Here is a 16,738-nt window from a genome sequence, read left to right on the forward strand (position 1 = left end):
TCCAATTTTAAAAAAAAAATTTTTTTTTATCCTCTGGCATTACTGATTTTCTACACACAAATTCCTAATGTTGAATGGCAGTATTTCCTAGAACCTTGCTGAAAGCACAGTGCCTCATATATTCAATAATATTTTTAATAAATGAGTTAATTAATTTACTAATTATTTTAAGAGCAGGAAATATGCCTTGAGATTCCATTTGTATTAAGAAAAACTGATGGCATTTAATTCTATTTTTATAGAGGGTTGGTCGACATGTTGGAAGGGAGATAACCCAGAGCAATCTTAGTTGAGAAAGAAGAATTCACTCTCTCTGAAAAAAATTCAGTGGATTTCAGTCACTTCATACTCAGTAGTAATATGTGAGTATCATTGGTTTCCAAATGGTCTCATGACATTATTTTGTTAATCATTTCCTTAAACACCTAAATAAATGCCTGCCGTGTACTATATAAATTGCACATTATTGAAAAGGAAGGCATCACTGCTGTGGTCTTTTAATTATAGCTGCAAATTTAATTAACCAACGACTAACCTCATTCTTAATTAATTTTGTAATTATTAATTTAATCTCTGCGTTCCTGATTAAGTGATAAGAAACAAGGCAGCTGGACTTGTGCTTCTGTCTTTCTTGTTCACAGTCAGGTGTCTGAGGTGTAGCACAGCCCCTGGCACATACAGGGGCTGAACAGATATTGGTTTCAAGGATTTAAACTTCATCTGGACTGATGATCTCAATGAAAATGATATGAGAGGATCCTTTCTAGGCAGTAACCTAGATTAGACCCTAAAAAAAAACATGAAGAGCAACTGAATCCAGTCTTTTGGGAATAACTGTGAGGAAACGGGGTACCCCCCTTGATCTCAAGTGTTTGATTATAATACTTTACCCACTGCTCTCACACACTGAAGCATCCTTTCTTTTTTCCCTGTCTTCCACTTTCCTTCCCTCCTGATCTACTTTCTAGCGTCCTTTCTTCATGTTTCTTTCTCTTTTACTCTTTTTTCTTCCTTCTATCACTTTTTCTCCCTTTCCTCCAACACTTTTTTTCTCTGTCTTCCCCTCTGCATTGATAAATTATCTCTTATACACTTTTAACTGGGCTGAATCCCAGACATAAAAGGACGGCCAGAATAGGGACTTTATCCTTGAGGATCTCGCAGTTTAGTGTGAAAACCAAACTGTCCCTTTCTCCAGCATCTTCACTACAATCTCCTTTAAGCACCTTAGTTAAGGAACCTGAGGGGAGGCGTCCCATTCCAGCTCCAGTCCCAGCCCATGGTTTAATCTGAGACTCCTAAAGTATCATCTGGATTTGGCCTTTGACTCTGCTCCCCCCACCCCCCCACCCCACCCCCCACCCCCGCAGCCTGACCCACCCGCTCCATGAAGAAGGACAACCTGACCTGGGTGGATGAGTTTGTCCTACTGGGGCTCTCCAGTGACAGGCAGACCCAGGCTGGACTCTTCGTCCTGTTTGGGACCGCGTATCTGCTGACCCTGCTGGCCAACGGGCTCATCCTGCTCCTGGTCGGACTGGACGCCCGCCTGCACCTGCCCATGTACTTCTTCCTCTGCAACCTCTCGGTGGTGGACATCTGCTACCCCTCCTGTGCGGTCCCCCAGATGCTGGTGCACTTCCTGCTGGAGAAGAAGACCATCTCCTTCGCCCGATGTGCAACCCAGGTCTTCTCCTCGCTGGCCTTGGGGGGGACCGAGTTCCTACTGCTGGCCGCAATGGCCTATGACCGCTACGTGGCGGTCTGTGACCCCCTGCGCTACATGGCAGCGATGGACCCAAGGTGCTGCGTGGTGCTGGCAGCTGTCTGTTGGCTTGCGGGCACGGCGAATTCTGTGGTAGAGACGGCGATCACCATGCGCCTGCCCACCTGTGGGCACCACGTGCTGAACCACGTGCGCTGCGAGACACTGGCACTCGTCAGGTTGGCCTGTGTGGACGTCACCCTCAACCAGGTCGCCATAGCGGCCTCCAGCGTGTTGGTGCTGCTGGTACCCTGCTGCCTGGTCTCGCTGTCCTACGCCCGCATTGTGGCCGCCATCCTGCGGATCCGCACCACCAGGGGGCGCCGCAAAGCCTTCGGGACCTGTGCCTCCCACCTCACTGTGGTCTCCATGTCCTACGGGATGGCCCTGGTCACCTACATGCATCCCAGCTCCACCGACTCCGCCACGCAGGACAAGGTGCTGGTGCTCTTCTATACCGTGGCGACCCCGTTGTTGAACCCGCTCATCTACAGCCTGCGAAACAAGGACATGAAGGCAGCGCTGAGTCGGGGTCTGACGAGCGGCTCTGCAGCCAAGCACGAGCACGTGACTCTGTCGTAAGAGGACGTCGCTCTGAAGACAGTGGGCCGTGCAGCGCGCGCTCCAGACAACGTGCGCGTGTGCGCGTGTGTGCACAGGTGGGCAGGCGATGAAGACGGCAGGTGGGAGGACCGCAGCGGCACTACTGGCCTTTGAGGTGATAGAGAAACGGGATTTTATCTCTGGATTGTTTTTGGTTCCTGACTTACTATTTTTTTTAATGTAAGTTAACAATTTAGAAATACGTACACCCTACAGAAAATTGAACGGGTATATATGTGTACATATATATAACACACACATTATATATATATATATATATATATATATATATATATATATATATATATATGCATGTATACATTATAGATAATATATACTATATATGTACTGGAATATATGAATTAGAAGGAAAGATTAAATCAGAAGTCAGGGCAGTACACAAAGCTTATGCCAAGAAATCAATTTCCTTGCTCAAATTTACAACTATATGTCTAAGCTTTCCTGCAATCAGTGAGAAAAGGGGAGGATATAAGCTACAAAAGTCCCTGTGTCCATGGCACCAAACCGGCCTTAAGCCATATGTACAAAGGTCACCCATGCAACTCACACAGCTCAGTAGGTGGGGGATTCACTAGGGACGTGGACCCCAAATCACAGTAAGGATCCTCACAGCCCTGCTGTGCAGGACGGGACCGTGTGGGAGTCACGTGGACATCACTCTGTGTGTTTGCCTCTCAGACTTGCAGTGGTGGCAAATGGCTGGCCCAAAAGTCAAATGTTCAGGACCTCAAACACAGCTTTCTGCACAGTCAGGTCTAAGGATATCCTCTTGTGAAAACTGAGGGATGTATTCAGAACCTATGCTTCACTAGAAGTCATGCCACACACATCAGAGGTAAGCTGAGCTATTCAACAAGGAAAGAATCACAATTCCCCACTGGTGACAATTTTGCTCTGATCTTATAACACACAGTTAACGATTAAGCTCTAAACATCCTAAAAGATAAAGTGAAGCTGTGCTAATTATAGCCAGGAAAATGTTTTTAACAACAACTTTTAAAAATCAGAATAAAGCATCTCTTACCTAAATATTACAGACCTCTGATATAGTCCGGACAGTAATTTATTGACACCTCCTAATGACAATAATTAAAACATATATTTTGTACATAAAATAATACTTCTATTTTCCACAGCAAGAGACTACATCTCGTTTATCCAAAGAAAATATCAATTCATTAAGTTACAGGAGTCCAAAATATTTTCCTATTTACCCCATTGTTTGAGTTTTAGAATTTAGTTTTTTGTTGTTTTTTTTTTTTTTGGGGGGGGGGGCGGAGTTCCTTGTCTCTTTAAAGAGACATTCAATGTATTTAAAGGACACCTACTAATCAGAAGGGTTCCCTCAAGAGACCCTCCTGAGTGGAGTCATTCTTGAGGTAGCAGCACAGAGCAGACTCTGAAACCATCTACAAGGTTCTCCAATTAACTTCTATGTGAGAGAATGGATTTTAAAGAAGCCATGCCTCAAGATAATGTCCATTCATTCCGTCAGTCTACTAAATTCGTAGGCTAATCCCTGTTAGAAACTAAAAGGGTACAATAAAAAGAGAAAACACCCTCTCTATCCTTCAGGCAGTTAGTCAGGAGTCAGAAAGGGGAAGTGAAAGAGCAGAGCTTAGTGGACGGTGTTTCAGGTCTTACCTCCTGGCTTCTGGGAAAGCTGAGAGTTGGTATGTGGGCCCCATACTCCCACTCAGCTAGGGAATGGATTTTTCCTTTCACAGAAAAAATGGAAAGAGGTCAGCTAACTTGATGAGCTAGACCTCCAGTCCACGGACCTATCCAAAGTCCTCTGCAGCCTGTTTCCTGCATTACTGAAGTGCCAGGTGGCATTTCAAAGTCTCCACCTGGCTGCCAGGAGCAACATCTCAAACACTACACCTTTCCGGACTGTCCCCTCCCCCCTATTAATCAAACCTGCTCTCCACGTCATTCTGTCAGATGCTGCTGCCCACTGGCCACTGTGATAACAAATTTCCCCGAAAAGAAGACCGGGTCTTATATTAATTTTTGCTCCATTAGGGCTTATTTTCAGGGGATGTCTTATTTTTTCATGTACAACAATCTACATTTATTCCAATACAGTTATGTCATCTTCTTCTGGAACATGGTCATAATGTACTAAATGCATCCGTCGGGCTGAGATCTTAACTGGGGCTTATTGTCAGGGTAGGTCTTATTTTCGGGCAAACACGGTACACTTGGGCTTTGCAGGATCTCAGTGTGATGTAGCAGGAAGAACATGGGATTGTGGTCCTCAGATTCCAGATCCAGTTCGGCTCCCAACAGGCAGAATGACCTCAAGCGAAACACTTTTGCTCTCTGAGCCTCAGTGTTCTCTTTTGTAAAATGATGAGGTTGAAAGGATCCAGAAAGTTCCTTCCTGCTTTCGTTCTTTTCTGTGATTCTTGTTTCGCATTTTATTCTCTTCAACGGTGAGAATTTCAGTTGCTGTTCTATGTACTCAGGGGCCACATTTGGAGATTAAGGCTTAATTACTTACTGTGCTGACAAAGGGGGCGGATGTCTGTGTGGGGGAGCTCCCATCTGAGGTGCTGGGCTCAGAAACTCAGCCCCTGGCTACTGCACCAAACGCAGTTTCTATTTTTAGCATTTTCTACAGTGACACCTTCTGGCGACAGAAGGCCCAGAAGAAAGAAAAGGGTAGGCTCCAACTATCCAGGAGAGACAGAGGATACTATCCAGGAGAGACAGAGGATACTATCCAGGAGAGACAGAGGATACTATCCAGGAGAGACAGAGGATATTATCCAGGAGAGACAGAGGATACTATCCAGCTGCTCTGCCTTCTTCAACCCCATCCAACCTCGAGCCCTATCTTCAAACCCTGTTAGAAAGACTTGGGTTGAATTGTTTTCATTTCTATTTCATTGGATTCTATGTCCCAGCTCGCATATCCTTTAATATAAATCCTTTTTCATTTAAAGAATGCTCTGAAATTTATGAAGGGCTGTCTCACACATTACATCATTTAATACTCTCTAGTTCTTCCCTCGGTCTAAGATATTCTCAAATGTTGTTTTTGGACCAGATCTCAGAATGCTAAGGCTACGGGGAGACCCAACACACCAAAGGCAAGATATCTAGGATCATATTTTCACTGATGCACAGTGGGAGTTGAGACAAATCATTTAAACTCTTTTGGCCTCAACTTTCCCAAACAAAGAGCAAGAAGTTTAGCCCAAAAGATCTTTCCTCCTCAAAGACTCTTCCATGTTCATCTTAAAACATATTCCTCTCTCAAAAACCGAGTCTTCCAAAATAAGGTTAAATGTTCCCTCTATAGTAATGGTTCTCAAACTTAACATTTCAATTACCTGGGAAACATTAAAAGTTACTATTATACTAATGTTTGGGTTCCACTCACCTGAGATTCTAATTCAATTACTCTGGAGTGTGGTCTGGGCTTCCGGAGTTTTCAAAGCATCCCAGGTGGTTCTAATGGGCAGCCCAATGTGGAAAGCACTGTGCTGGGATCCACCATGGATCCTGTGGGATTTTCATAGGAGAACCCTATTATCTGGAATTTTTTCCTTCCCTCTCAAGCTTCCCCTAATAGGCAGTCAGATGGGCTTTTCCAACAGTCAGACTCTTCTCCGTGTCCCTGTGGTCTATCCTTATTCTCATACTAGCCAAGAGAACTACCTTCTCCCACCATGTTGCAAAGGCACATGAGGCAAATATTGAAATGGGGCTAGAGAGACTTGCTACTAATACACAGAAAAATAAAGACTACAAAATTGCTTAGTATATTCATACTAACAACAACAAAAATGTGTTCACCTTTATCCTTTGATAGAGGCTAAAGACCAGCAAAGTAAACAGGGAGGTGTTCCAAGGGCAAGCACATCTTTGCTGTGACAGAAGGGTTTATACATAACAAAGCTCAAAGGGTTTTAGAGGCACTCCCTTACTGACTTCATCTGCCGGCACTGTCAGTTTCCAAATGTTGTCACTGCAAGTAAGTGATGTATGCATTCATCTTTTATTAATCACTGACTTTAACATTCAAATAAGTGCCAGCAGTTCACCAAGGAAATAGGATAATCGCAAGAAGTTGGGGCATAATTATAGTTGGTATAATGTTCTACAATGAGGCCTTGATTTTATCAACCTAAGACTAAGCTCCATTAATCAGTGCACTGAGAACCAAGTGAGCTATTTTCTCTGTCATCCACCCAGCGTGGCTTCTGGGAGAAGCAGGAAGAACCCCTGGCTCGAGCCTGAATAATAAGGACATAAGGGAATTCCAGTCCTAGATTTGGGATTAGAGAACAATCCACAAGACCTTTAAACTTTATTTATCCATGTACCTAACAAAAATGTTTTATTATGAAACAGTTTTTAGGATTCTCTGTATAAAAAGAAAAATCAGAAAAGGTGCCTGACTTCAAGAAGCTCAGAGTCTAATGGAGAAAACGTACAAGTCCTTGCAGTCCTACTTAGAGTCCTCTGTCCCGTCCCAGACTGAGTTCTGATTCTGATTCTGGCCTCTCTAACCACCACCTCCTGCCACAACCTGACCCACCTATTCCATAGGGAGGGACAACCTGACCTGGGTGGGTGAGTTTGTCCTACTGGGGCTCTCTAGTGACAGGCAGACCCAGGCTGGACTCTTCGTCCTGTTTGGGACCGCGTATCTGCTGACCCTGCTGGCCAACGGGCTCATCCTGCTCCTGGTCGGACTGGACACCCGCCTGCATCTGCCCGTGTACTTCTTCCTCTGCAACCTCTCGGTGTGGACACCTGCTACACCTCCTGTGCGGTCCCCCAGATGCTGGTGCACTTCCTGCTGGAGAAGAAGACCATCTCCTTCGCCCGATGTGCAACCCAGGTCTTCTCCTCGCTGGCCTTGGGGGGGCACCGAGTTCCTACTGCTGGCCGCATGGCCTATGACCGCTACGTGGCCACCTGTGACCCACAGAACAGCATGTACGTTGTGTAACCACTTGTGTAGAAAGACACAGGGATAACAGCTAATAAGCTAGTTGGTTAGTTAGCTACTAGTATGTACATAAGTTACTTGACTGGTTAGTTAGGCATGAGTGGCTTTCTCCTATAGAATAAAATATCTCTAGGACAGACAAAAAAAACAGGTAAAAATGCCACAGAGGGGGACAAGACGGAGATTTTTATATACATTCTTCAGTACATTTTGAATTTTTAACCATGCGAAGGTATCACCTATTAAAAAATAAAAGTTTAAAATAAAAATGTAGAATAGTTTGCCCCAAAATTATAGTTCATGTTTGTGCATCCACTTAGCAACATACACCCTAATTGGTTGGGAAATTATTTTCACTCTCCGAGATTAAAATTTCTCCCTATCAAGAACCCAGTTGTAAGTTAGTCTCTGAAATTTGCACATTGACGACTTTTAGCAAAAACTTTAAAGCCTGCCTTAGTGCCAGCCAACTCTAATTAAAATCTTCTACAAAATTATTTCTAAAAATGTCTGGCATAGTAATTGGAGCAAGCTATTTTAAAACAATATTTAAACATAAGATTTATTAGGGTGATTCTTTTTTAAAAAAAAAAAGAGGTTAAACAGTTTTTAGACACAAACTAACTGAAATTCATGAGTCTTTATCAGAACAAAAAGTACATGTTTATTCAATTCCCATGTGACTTTGTGACATTTGCTTGATAAAAAAAAGTTCCAGAGATAAAGTGACAATGCAGACAACCATAACGTGTGATTCTAATGGAAGAATAAACATGGGAAAAGTCTGGCTGCCACTTAGACTTCAGAGAGGAGAAAAATCAAAGGCCGAACAATTGAAATCTGTACTAGTGAGAAAAGAGGTGGGGTGATGTAAAGAAACCTTCCAGTAGCTGTAATAAAATTAAAACCAAAAGATTCAAGTTTAGCGAGGAAAGGAATCTCCACAGAAGGAAGGGCCATTAGACATCCCAGCCCTGCCCACTGTCCACCACAAGTACTGTTCCTAGGTTGTAACCATTACATTGTCCTCACGAAGGTTGCTGTTTCCCATCCACACCCTAGACACATGTTCTCTTAAAACCCCAGGAGGCTGACAGGATAAGACAGTACACTTAATCAAGACTTTTCACTGAAGGCTTCTACACAACACACAGGACACAAAACAGAGACTAGCACAGAATTTTATATTCTGATCTTCTGGACAATACTGGATCCTTGGGACACATGCGGCCCCATTTTAATAGTGTCGCAAGGATGGTATTGTGCTCAGACAGTTCCCAGATTTTACTCTCCTTCCCGACGGAGGAACCCCACAGCATGATCCAGTGGACGTCTGCCTGTGTCTGAAGCTATTTCCATGTAAGCAGGGGGTGGTTCTGTCATCCTCACCTGACCATGCCACTTAGGCAACCCAGAAGCCCCGAGCCCACAGAAGTAGCTTCCTGAACACCCCTCGAAGCCTGAGGTTGCTGAAGATGAGGATAAAGGGATGGACAGACGTGCACAGGAAGGTTAAAATTTGCCACGGCCAGTACCAGTCACTCCTTAAGGAGAAGTAGCCTGAAGCAGTAATCATCAGAGACCCAAAGGACAGGGCATAAAGAACGAGGAAGGAGACGAGTGACCTCAGAGCTTTGGTGTGAGCCTGGGTGCTGGGGTCCTGCAGGCCGTCAGCGTTGCTCTGCATGGTCCGCTTGTGTCTCCTCAGAGAATTAATCAACAGCATCATGAAGACCAGAAAAACAGAGTAAGGGATCGATAGCGTGACCACTTTCAGGGGTAGGAAGTAGTGAATCTCCAGCTTTTTGTTCCACTCCCTGTAGGTCATGTTCCCCGCAGTGTTTCTTAATAGGAAACCTTGATGCACAGCGCGGTTCCCCCAAAAGAAGAGCAGGGTGACGATGGAGGACATCAGGAGGGAGCCCAGCAGGAGCCAGGGTACGGACCCTGGGAACCTCCACTTCAGCCAGAGGAAGGTGGGGTGGGTGAAGGTAGCGATCTTCACGCAGAAGAGGACACTGAGCCAGGTGCCAAACCAGAAGGTGGCCGAGTTCAGGAAGTCCCAGTGGAGCCCAAACAGCTGCCGCACAAGACCCCGGTTGTAGCTCTCCAAGTGAAGGAAGTAGTAGAGGTCGTGCACCATTCCGACCCACTGCAGGAAGAAGCGCGAGGCGCCCAAGCTGATGAGGATCATGTCCGAGGGCAGCAACCTGCCACGCCGCCTCCAGTCTCTGCCCAGCACCAGCACAATGAAGCCATTGGCCAGGATGCCCAGGAAACACAGCAAGACAAAGAGCAGCATCAAGAGGGCTGAGATTGCTGGATGCATTGTGGCACCTTGTTCCCCGGCCTCCCCCTGACCCCCCACTCACACTCCCTCTTTTGATGTCTCCTGGGTGTGTGAAGAATGATCCGGGTCTGCATCTGAGCCAGAGCTCACTTAGAAGGAGGAGGCTTGCTCAGGCAATGGAGGAAAGGTGAGCTTGGCTCAGCAATGATGCAAATTTCCCCCGGCTCAATTACCACTGGGCCTACCAACTGCCCCTAATTTGCCTTCTTTGTTTTTTCCTGCATGCTGCCATGGTTAATATTAACATAGAGGGCTTTTCAGGGAAGCTGTGACTGAGTTCCATCTTTATTATTCTACCCATGGGCCCTGTAAACACACCTCTCCCCATCAGACCATTCTCAAGACGTTAAGTATATAGACAAGTATAGAGACGCACTCACATGGCCAAGATCTACGCCAAATAGTGATGCTAGAGAAGTCTGTCTCCAGCTGAGCTTCCCTGTCACACATCCGCCCTCACCTAGCAGCTGTCATCCCCTTCAAGGTCAGATACCTTGGTCTACCTTTCTGTCGAACCTCTTCCCAAATCCTTCATGGCCCCTGAGCTGTAAATGATTAATAATGGTTTAAACAATGGTTTAAACTGGTTTTATGTTTCCAGTGAGAGAATTCATTTCCATGTGGTTGTGTGACTAAGGGAAACTGCTTCTTGCTGAATATTAGTTGAAGGCCAACCTCAGGTCCCAGTGGCCACCCCCAGTCTTTGCCAAGTGGGCTGTTTCAACATGGCGGCTCAAGCCAGCAAAGAGAGTTTCTAGAGAGAGTGGACTAGCAAGATGGAGTCTTAAATATCACAACGTAATCAAGGGACTGATATCCTATCACCTTTCCCATATTCTATTGGCTAGAAGCAAGTCACACTACCCACATGTACTCAAAGGGAGGGGGTTACACAAAGGTGAGCATATCAGTGGTGGAGGACTTGGGGGGACCAACTTAGCATCTGTCTGCCACACTGAGATACCATAATTTACAAGGCATATATGAGTCCTGTCCTCTGACACCAACATTAAAAAGAGTTCCCTATGAGACCATGCTGAAAAATAAAAACATTCTCTTGAATGAAAATCGATTCAAGTTAATCCATAGTCAAATGTTTTCTGCTCAATACTTCAAATTTGTCCTTTCTCCACATTTGTTTAAAACCTTTTTTATGTTCATGCATCCTTTTGGGTTGTGAGTTTGTCATGAAAGAGTCAATTAATCAGTCGTACAAACAATGTGAAAGTTGTTACCACCATAGTATCAATGTATAACTATTAAAATTAATACTCCCTAATGAAAAGAGAGATCCCATTGACCTTGGGTAAATATGTACATTTCTCTCTCTCAGATATCTGCTTCCCATAAAATTTTCACATTCATTCATTCACTCAACAGGTATTTATTGAGTGTATATATATATATATATATATATATATATATATATATATATATATATATATATATATATATTTGTGTGTGTGTGTACAGGGCACCTATTCTTATCACTGGGGATAGAGCAGTGAACCAAAGAGGTGGGATCCCTGCTTAGGGAACTTGCAGTCCAATGGAAGGTAACTACAATAAGCAAACACATGGACAGGACACTTTCACATGGTAACCAGTGTTCTGAAGAAAACGGAAGAGTAAGATTGATGGAGAATGACCAGAGGGAAAGGTTGGACCTACAGCTCCGTTAGACCTCTAGGCTGGAGAAGGCTTTCTCAGGGGTGATGAGGCCTGAGCAGCCTGAACAAATAGAGCCTTTGCCATGTATCACTGGCTGTATTCATAATATTATCACATCATGCTTTTATTAACTCTCTTCCACCATTTATTCTACCTTTATTCAGCGAGGATTCCCTCTCCTGCCAGAGAATAAGAACTCCAGCAGACCACATGACTTTTCTTTTCACTCTTATCAAATAGGTCATCCCAAGATCACTTCAATTCACAAACCAGCCTCAAACTGAAACTGGACATTGCAGTCCAATATACGAACATTACCTAACGAGATAACTGCAGCTTCAAGCCCTCTGAGATGGCTAACGCAGAGGGAGAATGGGAAAGGCACGGGAAAGATCTTACATGGACGAGAACCAAAGTAATCTGGCTTTGTGCTTTCCAGGCCTGGCAGATGTTTATACTGACTCTCTTTCTCATGGGAAACGTTCAGGGATCTGAAAGTCCCTGCTGAGCCCACTCTCCTGAAGTTCCCTTTGATGGGAAGGAAGCATCTTTATTTTGAGTGATCCCTCGGGATTCCTTCATCGGCCCCTAGGCATTCACCACCTAATTGTTGCTGCTGGAGTTTCCACACTCCGCGAGGCAGCCCTAGTAGTCAGATCTCAAGACAAGTCATGCACACGCCATGCGCTCTCTCTTGTGGTTCACAGTGGGCCCCCAACCCAGCCCCCACAGTCCTCATGTAGCCACGTTCTCCTGACTCTACGCCAACCTTAGCTGGTCGGTCTGTCTATCATTCTCTTAATCGCCCAGGCAGGATCAAGCCCCTAGCTCACTGCGCCTCCCAGCTGAAGAACTAATACAGTGAGCTTCGCAAGCGGCCCCATGGAAGCTCTGGACCAGCACCAGGTTTGAGGCGATGGGATGCATTCCTAGTCCTCCTCCATGGAATATGGAATGGGACTCATAGCAGAGCTTTTTCTAAATATTTATTCTTCACAAAACCCTCTCTCTGTTACTGTCTCAACCCTTTTATTTTTATCAAAGGGTTTCAAGAATTATGGAACAGGTTTATACGGATTTCCTTTGAAAACCTGCATGTTGTGAACTGGTTAACTCGCTCTGAAATCTCGTATCATTAAATCTCTGCACCTGATAGAAAATTCAACCTTTAATATCGTGTTATGTAAAGGGCAAGATCAAGAAAGTCATGTTAGTCATAGTAAGAAAGTTGACTATTATCCTAATGGAATTGAAAGCCATTAGAGGGATGTCAATAGGGGAGTCGTGTGATGTATTTTGTTTTTAAACAGATCCTTTGGGCTGTTGTGTAGAGAATAAATTGGGAGAGGCAAGGGTGGAAGAAGGCTATCAGAGGCTACTGCAATAAATCACGTACAAGCAGATGGTGCTTGTTCTCAAGATGAAGCACTGGAGATGGTGAGTAGTGATGAGATGCTGGCAGATGTAGAAGGCAGATTCAATAAGATTTACTTGATATGTGGGTGAAAGAAAGAGGAATCAAGGAAAGATCCGAAATATTTTACTTGAGTAACTGGGAGAATTTTATGGAGCCAGTTACTTAGATGAGAAAGACTGAGAGAAAAATATGTTTATGGGAGAAACTGTTGTGGTTATGTTAAGTTCAAGATGTCTGTTAGATATCTCAGATAAGACAGAAAGCAGACAACTGAAATTTAAGGCTGGATCTCAGTGAAGAGTTAAGGCTGGAGTAACAGGTTTGGGAGTCATCAACACTAACATGGTATTTAAAGCCATTAAACTAGATGAGATCATGTGGGGAGAAAATGTAAATGGAAACTGTTAATGGGCTGGGAGTGAGACGTGTACCTTCAGCGTTTAGGGATTGAAAGTCAAAGGATGCAGCAAAGAAGATTGGGCTGAGACTAATATGAGAGAGGGATTCCATTCCAGGAGCTCACACTCGGGAACATGGGGAGGAAGAAACAAACAGGTGGGGAGGGAGACATGGGAATGAAAACTATTCTGAAGAGGTGATCTGCACCCAGGGATGGCACTCTATGCTCTCTGGGGAGATGCCCTAGGGCAGGCACTGTTAACATGTTGCAACTTTGAGATGTCCTTTGGTTGGGACCCAAGTCTAGCACAGTAGATTGTCAGTGCTGAAACTGGCATCTGTCCTGTGCTTTCCCCATTAATTGCCTGAACAGAGAAGCCTGATTTATAATTCGTCCATTCAGCAAAATCTATTCAGCACGTACTGTCTGTTGGGCACCAGGCAACGCACATAAGTGCAAAGATTAAGACAGTCTCTTGAGAGAGAAAGACAAGTAGACATATCATGACAATTCAGCATAATAAATGATAAAATAATAACAACTTATATTTACTCAATGCTGCTATGCATCCCCATGGACTATCCTAAGTGCTTTACATATATTAATTTTTTGACCTTCATCAAAACTCAATGAGTTTCCAAAATGATGCTGGGACAACTAGATTTCCAGACACAAAAAAATGAAGTTGGACCCCTTCCTCACATAATACACAAAAATGAATTCAAAGTGGATCATCGATCCAAATGTAAGAACTAAAACTATAAAACTCATAGAGGAAAACACAAGAGTAAATCTTCATGACCTTGGGTTAGACAAAACCTTCTTAGATAGGTATTACATCAAAAGTACAAGTGACTAAAGTAAAAAATAGATAAATTGAATGTGATCAAAATTAAAACAAACTTTTGTGCTTCAAAAGACACCATCAATAAGTGGAAAGGCAACCACATTGTGGGAGAAAATATTTGCAAATCATATATCTAATAAGGAATTTGCATCCAGAATACATTAGAACACTTATAACTCAACAATAAAAAGGCTTGATAGTGGGAATCTTTTCACAATGTATACATATACCAAATCATCACATTGTACACTATATATGGTTTTTTTTTCTCACTATTTCTCACTGTTACCTCAGTAAAACTGAAAAAAATACTGGAGTCAATAAAAAAATAATTATGAATGGTAACTCAGAAATGTAGACCACAATATGATGTGTGTTAAATATTATATTAGAGTTCATATATTTATATATGTCCATGACAGGATGAATGGATAGGAGGATAAATAAACACATGATTTGTGGATAGAAAGAGAGAGAAAAGAGAGAGAGAACCACTGATACTTTGGATGCAAAATAAAATCATCGTAATAAATATCCCCATAGCGGCAGAGTGTCAGCAAATATGGCTTCTGGGACAGTCTTAGATAATATAACATTTGTCTACAGTGGTTAAAAAATAGTAAATGTAAAGTCAACATACATGAAAGCGTGCTCCTTGGGACACAATGCAGAATAACACTGGCTGAGAATCTAGGGTAGGACTGGCCCATGAGTCCCTCTTTGCACAGAGGAAATGGAATGTTTAAAATGACCGTAATCACAATGCAGATTGCAAACCCATGAGCCAAGATAAAAATACAGCAGGCAATAAAATGTTCAGAATCTGTCTCTTTCCAGACTGTCCTGCTGGGTGCTGGGAGGGCAGAGCACCACTCTGGCGGAATAACTCTCAAACAGCACCAAGTTTATTGTATCCTGGTTCCATTTAAAATTACTATAGAAAATTTATAATAAAATCCTGATTCAGCAAACTTGTTGAAAGAAACATTTTTACTCCTAACTTTATGGGGTTTTGTTTTTTCATGTTTTATGCCATAGTTTCCACAAAATATTTGGGTGTCCTACCAAACTGCCATCTGTAGAAACAAATAAAGATTCTTTACATGAAATCACGAGTTACTGTGCTCATTATTTACCATTTTATATTTTTCATGCTTTTTCACTTATATATTTCAAAGTTTCTTTCAGTACTTATTGGAAGGCTTTCTAATGTCTGTTATTGCAGAAAAGGGGAATATTCATAGCATATTAAAAAACATATACATTTATTATCCTAATTTTGTAAAACGTGTTTAAATGTCTGAAACATCAACATTATTTATTTTTGTGCATGTGTACATGTAGATACAATTTTACGGGAGAAAAAAATGTCTGGAAGGAATGAATAATGAACGTCAATGGTGATTATCTTTGAACAATGACAATCTGAGTGATTGTTCAACTTCTTTATAATAGTCTTTATTTTCCAAGTTTCCTGGAATAATCCTGTATTATCCATAAAGAACATCAAAGCTTTAAAACTAATAAGTCATTTGTGATATATTTAAGGGAGACTAAATAACTCTACCTTATCACCAACATTTACCTTAGCTTATAAGACCCCATGATTTAAGACTAGTAAGAATTCATTGATCTGGCAGAGGGCAGGGAGGGCAGAGCACAGCAGGACAGAGCTAGTACCAGTATTCAATGTCCCACTGTTATGCAGAGTTGTATATTAATCTTCCAAAGACTGACTTACAGCTGCTTTCCTGCAAATCTTCTATATAAATACTGAGTGTTTAACTAATTGGTCCAACCAAATTTTTCAGCACCTCTGCTCACCCCTCCTGCTAACAGAAAACCACCATCAATAGTAGCACGTTACCACCACTGTCACAACCTGAGGATTTCAACCTCTACTCTCGTCCTACAGAAAAGAAAATAGACCCTGTGAAGGTAACACACTTTCCCAAAGCCAGAACATAAGTAAGAGGCAGAGAAAAATGAACTCTTAAACTCAGATCTTGACTCCAAGACACTGTACCACACTCTCCAAGAGCCCTTATGTCATTTGGTTTCATTTTTCTCATCATCATCACCAGTTCCATGCCTTAGATGCCCTTTAATTTCCAAGCTCATGACCAAAATCGGAGCCCTAATCGTCTCTACTTCCCAAATACCAGCTACTGTATAAGGAGTAGAGAATGTCTGCAGTAGAGAGGGTGTGGTGCATGGAAGGAGCATTCATGTTTGTATTCGTTACGATTATTAGTTAGTTTTAGTATTCGGTACGCACTTGAATGTTGGGAATTAGTGAATAGGAGGCCGACTGGTTGCCATTAGGACTCTTGACTAGCCTATTCCAAATTCCCAGGTTCTGATCCCACAGAATCCCCGAAGTTCATGGGAACCATCCTCAAATGTCAAGTCAAAGCAAAAGAAAAGAACGTTCTTTGAGGCACTGGCAGTTCCTCCTCTCAGGGCGGGGTGACTGGTCACTGCTGGACGGGGCTGGCCAGGAGAAACCAAGATGGGACCATGTTGGCCCATCAAGTATGATGTTGTCAAAAGCAAGTACAAGGTCAAAGGAGGCCTGTGCTGCGATTCAAAGAGAGAGTCAAAGACAGAAAACCACAGGAGGGAAAAGACCAGCAGAGTCCTCCTTGGGAAACCAATTCACTTTCCAGATGTCTCTACAAGATAGAACGACCTA

General features: G+C 43.1%; 3 protein-coding genes across 3 annotated transcripts; 2 read left to right on the forward strand and 1 right to left on the reverse strand.

Annotated features, from left to right (window-relative positions):
* The first annotated feature begins 1,376 nt into the window (after positions 1 to 1,376).
* On the forward strand, positions 1,377 to 2,615 carry LOC109436626 (olfactory receptor-like protein OLF3). The gene has a single exon (XM_074315913.2). It carries the CDS (start codon positions 1,388 to 1,390, stop codon positions 2,345 to 2,347), a length of 960 nt encoding a protein of 319 aa, XP_074172014.2. The 5' UTR covers positions 1,377 to 1,387; the 3' UTR covers positions 2,348 to 2,615.
* LOC148757363 (olfactory receptor 2F1-like) lies at positions 2,436 to 7,358 on the forward strand. The gene is made up of 3 exons (XM_088800403.1): positions 2,436 to 2,448; positions 6,953 to 7,149; positions 7,188 to 7,358. Exons 1-3 carry the CDS (start codon positions 2,436 to 2,438, stop codon positions 7,356 to 7,358), a joined length of 381 nt encoding a protein of 126 aa, XP_088656529.1.
* A 1,187-nt stretch (positions 7,359 to 8,545) lies between these two features.
* TAS2R41 (taste 2 receptor member 41) lies at positions 8,546 to 10,236 on the reverse strand. The gene has a single exon (XM_019715349.3). The coding sequence runs from the start codon at positions 9,685 to 9,687 to the stop codon at positions 8,761 to 8,763; it is 927 nt and encodes a 308-aa protein (XP_019570908.3). The 5' UTR covers positions 9,688 to 10,236; the 3' UTR covers positions 8,546 to 8,760.
* Positions 10,237 to 16,738: the final 6,502 nt, after the last annotated feature.

This window comes from Rhinolophus sinicus, chromosome 8, assembly GCF_057876585.1.
Source record: "Rhinolophus sinicus isolate RSI-liver-muscle chromosome 8, RSI-T2T, whole genome shotgun sequence".
Lineage (NCBI taxonomy): Eukaryota > Metazoa > Chordata > Mammalia > Chiroptera > Rhinolophidae > Rhinolophus > Rhinolophus sinicus.

Bases quoted from the DNA above. Each gene is read 5' to 3' on its own strand.
- TAS2R41 (XM_019715349.3), bottom strand. From the start codon at position 9,687: ATGCATCCAGCAATCTCAGCCCTCTTGATGCTGCTCTTTGTCTTGCTG.
- LOC109436626 (XM_074315913.2), top strand. From the start codon at position 1,388: ATGAAGAAGGACAACCTGACCTGGGTGGATGAGTTTGTCCTACTGGGG.
- LOC148757363 (XM_088800403.1), top strand. The intron at 7,150-7,187 runs GTGTGGACACCT...GCGGTCCCCCAG, and splicing joins TCTTCCTCTGCAACCTCTCG to ATGCTGGTGCACTTCCTGCT.